At 39.1% G+C, this 5344-nt stretch overlaps 1 protein-coding gene across 1 annotated transcript; it reads right to left on the reverse strand.

Moving 5' to 3' along the window:
* Positions 1–3207: 3207 nt before the first annotated feature.
* LOC131049373 (cytochrome P450 76T24-like) lies at positions 3208–4907 on the reverse strand. Its single transcript, XM_057983419.2, has 2 exons — positions 4032–4907; positions 3208–3938 (listed from the first exon to the last, which is right to left on the reverse strand). Exons 1-2 carry the CDS (start codon positions 4905–4907, stop codon positions 3306–3308), a joined length of 1509 nt encoding a protein of 502 aa, XP_057839402.2. The 3' UTR covers positions 3208–3305.
* Positions 4908–5344: the final 437 nt, after the last annotated feature.

Below are 5344 nucleotides of genomic sequence, written 5' to 3' on the forward strand. Positions count from 1 at the left end.
CACTCCTCATTCCTCCATAACTTCAACACTAAAGTAAACATAAATTCCATAGTAATATTTGTCTCCTGAAGAAAAAGAACATTAGGACCTTGACCTCTAATCAAATCATGAACAACTTTTTGTCTAGGGCCACTGTTAAAGCCCCTTAGATTCCATGAAACAACTATCATTTTGGGGGATTCCAAAAGTGAAAATCTAGAGTCATTACTGACCCTAACTCCACTAAAGTTTCACCCATTAATTTAATTTTCTCCAAATCCTTCTTCCTACTAGGTTTAATTGCTTTCTCTACCCCACCTTTCTCAAAGTCCCTTTGCATAAGGCCCAGCTGAGAAGAGGGCTTGTTGACTTTCGCTGCCTCCAAACCAATAGTACACCTGGGGATAGAACAATCCCCACCTACTTTTGGGGCTTCAGTAGGAGGAACATGCACATCCATAACCCCCACCTATTGATCAGTGTCCATGAGCAAAGTCCCATCTCCCTTGGGATCTAAAGAAACTTCATAATTGAGGCCCTCCTAAATTGAGCCCACCATCACCCCTTGGTCCAAGTGCATCAAGCTTGGGTTCACTTCCTATTGGTTGAGGTAATCCAATATTTCAAACTTGTTAAAGGTATCCTCATCCCGCCTTTCCCTAAATGTCCTTTTTTGACCCTAATTCTTGGTGCAGACTTTAGCAGGAACAAAACCATCAACATCCGCAACGTCTCCCTCAGCAATTTTTTCCCCTTATCAACTCCAGAAGGGTTGTGTGAGGGTTGTGAAGATTGGGGCTCCACCGGCTTGGTTCTAGGGAATCTGCATTGTAAGTTCCCATATTCATGACAAAGACAACATCGGAAAGGAAGGGTTTCATAATCCGATTCTTGTACCCAAGAGTAAGAACCCGCACAAATATCTATAGCATCTGGAAAGGGCTTACTTAAATTGATTTCAACATAGATATGGGCAAAATTCATTACCTTTCTCCCCAGGGTTTGCATTGAAGATCTAACAAAATTTATGAGTAATGAGGCTAACATGTGCAACACATCCTCCTGAGAACCATTAGAAACTGAGGTAACCAAACATACACTGGGACATGATTCAGGAGTTCCTCTAAAGGGTTAAAACCTGCATGCCAAGGCTTGATAAATAGACCCACCTAATTGTGGAAATATGGGCCTCCCTCAAAGACCCTACTGCGTTCATCCATGCAATTAAACGTGACCATGAAATAATTGTTCGCCAACAGCATAATTTCCATTTCTCCCTCGGGAGCTTAATTCCTCCATGCCCAAGTCTCCAAAAAACTGTAGGGAAACCCTCATCCCCATAAATTTACAATAAAGTGAATGCTTGGAAAAATACTCAACATCTTCAGCAATCATTTCCAATGGAATAACCAATTTTGGCGTCTCTTTGCACCTCTTAAGACATCCGTTGGGCACACCAGCATCAATAAACCTTAGATTAGGAGCAAAAACATTGTTAACAAAAGATTTAACACCATGGTTTGCGGAATTAGAGCCCAAGGTTGCTCGAAAATCCAAGCCAGGAGATGCCCCCAAAGCCTCTTCTTGCAAACTAGCCATCATGCCTATCACCAAAACCCACACCCCAACCAGATATGGGAAGAAGCGCCCACTCCCCAAAAACACCACCACACACTCCCCCAAAACTCTTCCATGATAGGAATATAAACCTCGACCGTCCACAAAATGTAGCAACCAAAAAATATTGTACAATCCAAGTCTACCACTCCACTACCAATCCCGCAAGCCACATCCCTCAAAGGACGAAATAGAAGAACCACTTCCCCTCCCTGCAATAGAAAACACGTCCCTCCCCCAGCGCACAAACATTAAAGAACAAACACAAGTTTGGGCATGGATGCCCTAGCTCGACCTTTGCACTCGCACACCATCTCCTAGTTCCTTTCATCAATCTATTCTAAAATTAAAGTTTATTCCATGATCCTTTTCTTTACTACACATACCTTACATTCTAAAATATATATATTTATAAATAAATAAAATATTTTAATTATCTATTTATTAGCTGACATGCTTTATTGTGATATTTCCTTTCCATATTTTAAGAAATCCTCTCTCACACCCCTATATCATTGTCTCGTGTTGTTAAACTTTTTTGAGGTTATTGGGAACCAATGACAATTGTCAAATTGTTACTTCTTCTAGTTTACCATTGTCAATTTTCCTTCTTCTTGACACCAAATTTTCATCAAAAGAGTAACTCCATACGTCTAACCAAGCACACTCATGTAGCCCATGTAGAGTAGAAAATGTTGTACTTTGAAATCCTATAGTTTACAGCTTAATAATTATAAATCGTTTTGGGTCATGTCTTTTGGGCTAAAAAAACCAACAAAATGATCTACATGCTTAAACATTCATTACGATCTCACCAATACAAAAAATAAAGACCTATATGTTTTTAAATTTAACACAATGAAAAGTAATTCTCAAAGGATTGGAGTCTTATTTATATCATACAGTGAAATACCCAAACCAACAAGTTTTCTCAAAATTTATCTCTCTATTCAAAATAGCCAAACATTTGTATGTGTAGATAATAACTTTGATAATTGAATATTAACATTTTAACATTAATAATTTAATCATCTGTCTCTCATTGACTTAATCTGCATTTGAATTGTAACTAACTTTAATAATTTAACTTTCATAAATTAAATATCTTTAATAATTAATTTCATTAAATTTCATTACTTTAATAAATTAACCTTCATAAATTAAATAACTGTTTTAATGTCAAACCATAAATGAACTTAAAGTCAGCATTGGCATATTGTTATGGTTAAGTTGTGGTGTTGTTATTCTTGAATGTTTAAAGGGGATGAAGTGGATGAAGTCCACATTTGTGACCTCATTGATTCATAATTAGATGAATTTATTTGCTAAAGGAAAGCATTTTAGATGAAAAGTCTTAAACAACCTAACACTTTAATTTGTTGGATATTCCATGCTTAAAAATCACACATGCTAAATGTATTCATTCATATCATTTTAATACATTATTGAATATCTTTAAACAAACCATTACAATCTATGCTACTAAAAGATAAAGCAAATGCATAATATAACTAATATATAATATTAAAATATAATTATATTTTACTATTATTATATTTGAATATCGCTTAAATGCTAGCTATACTTGCATAAATATTTATTCACCACTTATACAAGTACTCTCTCACAATGTGAGACTTATTATTATTATATATGTTACTACCACCTTGGATTTAACTGTAAACCATATGCAATGTAAGTGGGGAGCCCTAATATATGGGATGTGGGAGACGTGGCGTAGGGATTGCTGTTAAGTCTGCAGCCTTCTTTAATGTGATTCCAAAATCGTCGCTCATGTCCATCTGCTCACAGCTCATCCCATCCGGAAGTTTCCACTCAAATGAGTGAAGTAAAGAAGCCAAAACCAAATGAACCATACGACTTGCCAATGGAAGCCCCGGACACATTCTTCTTCCCGCTCCAAATGGAATCAGCTCGAAGTCTTGTCCCCTGTAATCTATCTTGCTATTCTCACCCTCTAAAAACCTTTCGGGAATAAATTCCAAAGGATTCTTCCAAATTGAACTGTCCCTTCCCATAGCCCACACGTTCACCATCACCTGGGTGTCCTTGGGTATAACAAATCCCCCAATCTCGCAGCTGCTTGTGGCTTTGTGGGGGAGAAGCAGAGGACCCGTCGTGCGCAATCGGAATACTTCTTTGACGGCTGCATGGAGATACGGCAGACGATCCAAGTCAGATTCTTCCACTTTCCGGTTGCAACCAACTACTTCATCCAGTTCTTGACGGGCTCGGTTTAATTTCTGTGGATTGCGAATCAATTCTGCCATGGCCCATTCTATTGTTGTAGTGGTCGTCTCAGTACCTGCAATAAACAATTCCTGAAACCAGAGAGCACAATTAGAGGTTTGGAAAACAGCAGAGATATATTTATATACCCTAATTAAGTTGCTTTTAATCTTTTCAGTACTCACAGCTATTAATGCTCGAACACCAACAAGAGTGAAATCTTCAGTTCTGGAATCAAGCAGAACATCCAGAAAATCCTTGTCCGAGTCCTTACGCTGAACGCTTTGGCTGAGCCTTTTCTGTATGAATGTATCAGAAAAGTCATACAATTCCTTAAAAAGCCTGTCCATCTCACGGGACACTCGCTGGGGGTCGAGGAACCGGAGAAACGGGAAAAAGTCCACCAAATTGGGCTTTCCGGCGACAACCATCAATTCACAGATGGTATCTTTGAGTCCCGCAGAAGCTGGATTGTGAGGATCAAAGACACTTGTGCTGAAAATCATGTTACCTAACAAATTCAGAGACGTGCAGAACACCGTATGAGCTATGTTCACAACCTTTCCCTTGTCCTCGAATATGAGCCGAATCGTGCTAAATACTTGATCCCTTCTGAGATGTTGCAGAGCTTCCAGTCTTTTCGGGCTGAAGAGTTCAACAGTTGAAATGCGACGGAGATTGCGCCAGTAAGGACCGTAATCAGCCCAAATTAGGGAGGACTTGTCATGTGAAAGAGATTTGTGTGCCTCGGTCACCATCCGCCCCGCCAAGATGTTGTCGTGCGTTTTAAAGACCTCCTTGGCCGTGGCAGGAGAGGAGACCACCACTACTGTTCTCATGCCCAGACGGAGAGTCATCAGTGGACCGTATTTCACAGAGAGGGCATAGAGAGACTCGTGAGGCCTTTTCCCCAGCTGAATGAGGTTTCCCAGGATAGGCCAACCACTAGGCCCAGGGGGCAGAGAAAGCCTCCGCTCTCTTCTCCCTACAAACAGGAAGAATGATATCAGTGAAGCAGCAGTAAGAAGCACAGTATACCAGGAAAACAGTGGAATATTCATATTAACTTGTATACAAGGAGATCCTTATTTTCTCTGGGTTTCCAGTATACACTCTCTCTTTTATAGGCAGAATACTTGATTCCAGGTCGCAGCACGTTTTTGCTTGCCTAGACTTTTATACTACAATAGACGACTGATTTATGTTTAAAAAAACTTTTGGTGTGCACTAGCTTGAATTGTTGTATCAATCTGTATAAAAAAGACGTCAGAGATATCACTTTCATTGCCTACCTTACTTGAATTGTTATGTCTGTCTTTAGGGTGACCACGGGCAGGAGCGCCTTTGTTGGGTGGAACGTGTGCTTTACTGAAGTATCGAATTCAATTGGAAATAGCTCTCCATATTTTTAAATATAAGTATGTTAATTTCTTTGTTTGGTTAGAATATTATAACACAGTGTGTTATATGTTGAAAAGATTCTTGGAATGTAATATTT

Source organism: Cryptomeria japonica, chromosome 6 (genome assembly GCF_030272615.1).
Source record: "Cryptomeria japonica chromosome 6, Sugi_1.0, whole genome shotgun sequence".
Taxonomy (NCBI): domain Eukaryota; kingdom Viridiplantae; phylum Streptophyta; class Pinopsida; order Cupressales; family Cupressaceae; genus Cryptomeria; species Cryptomeria japonica.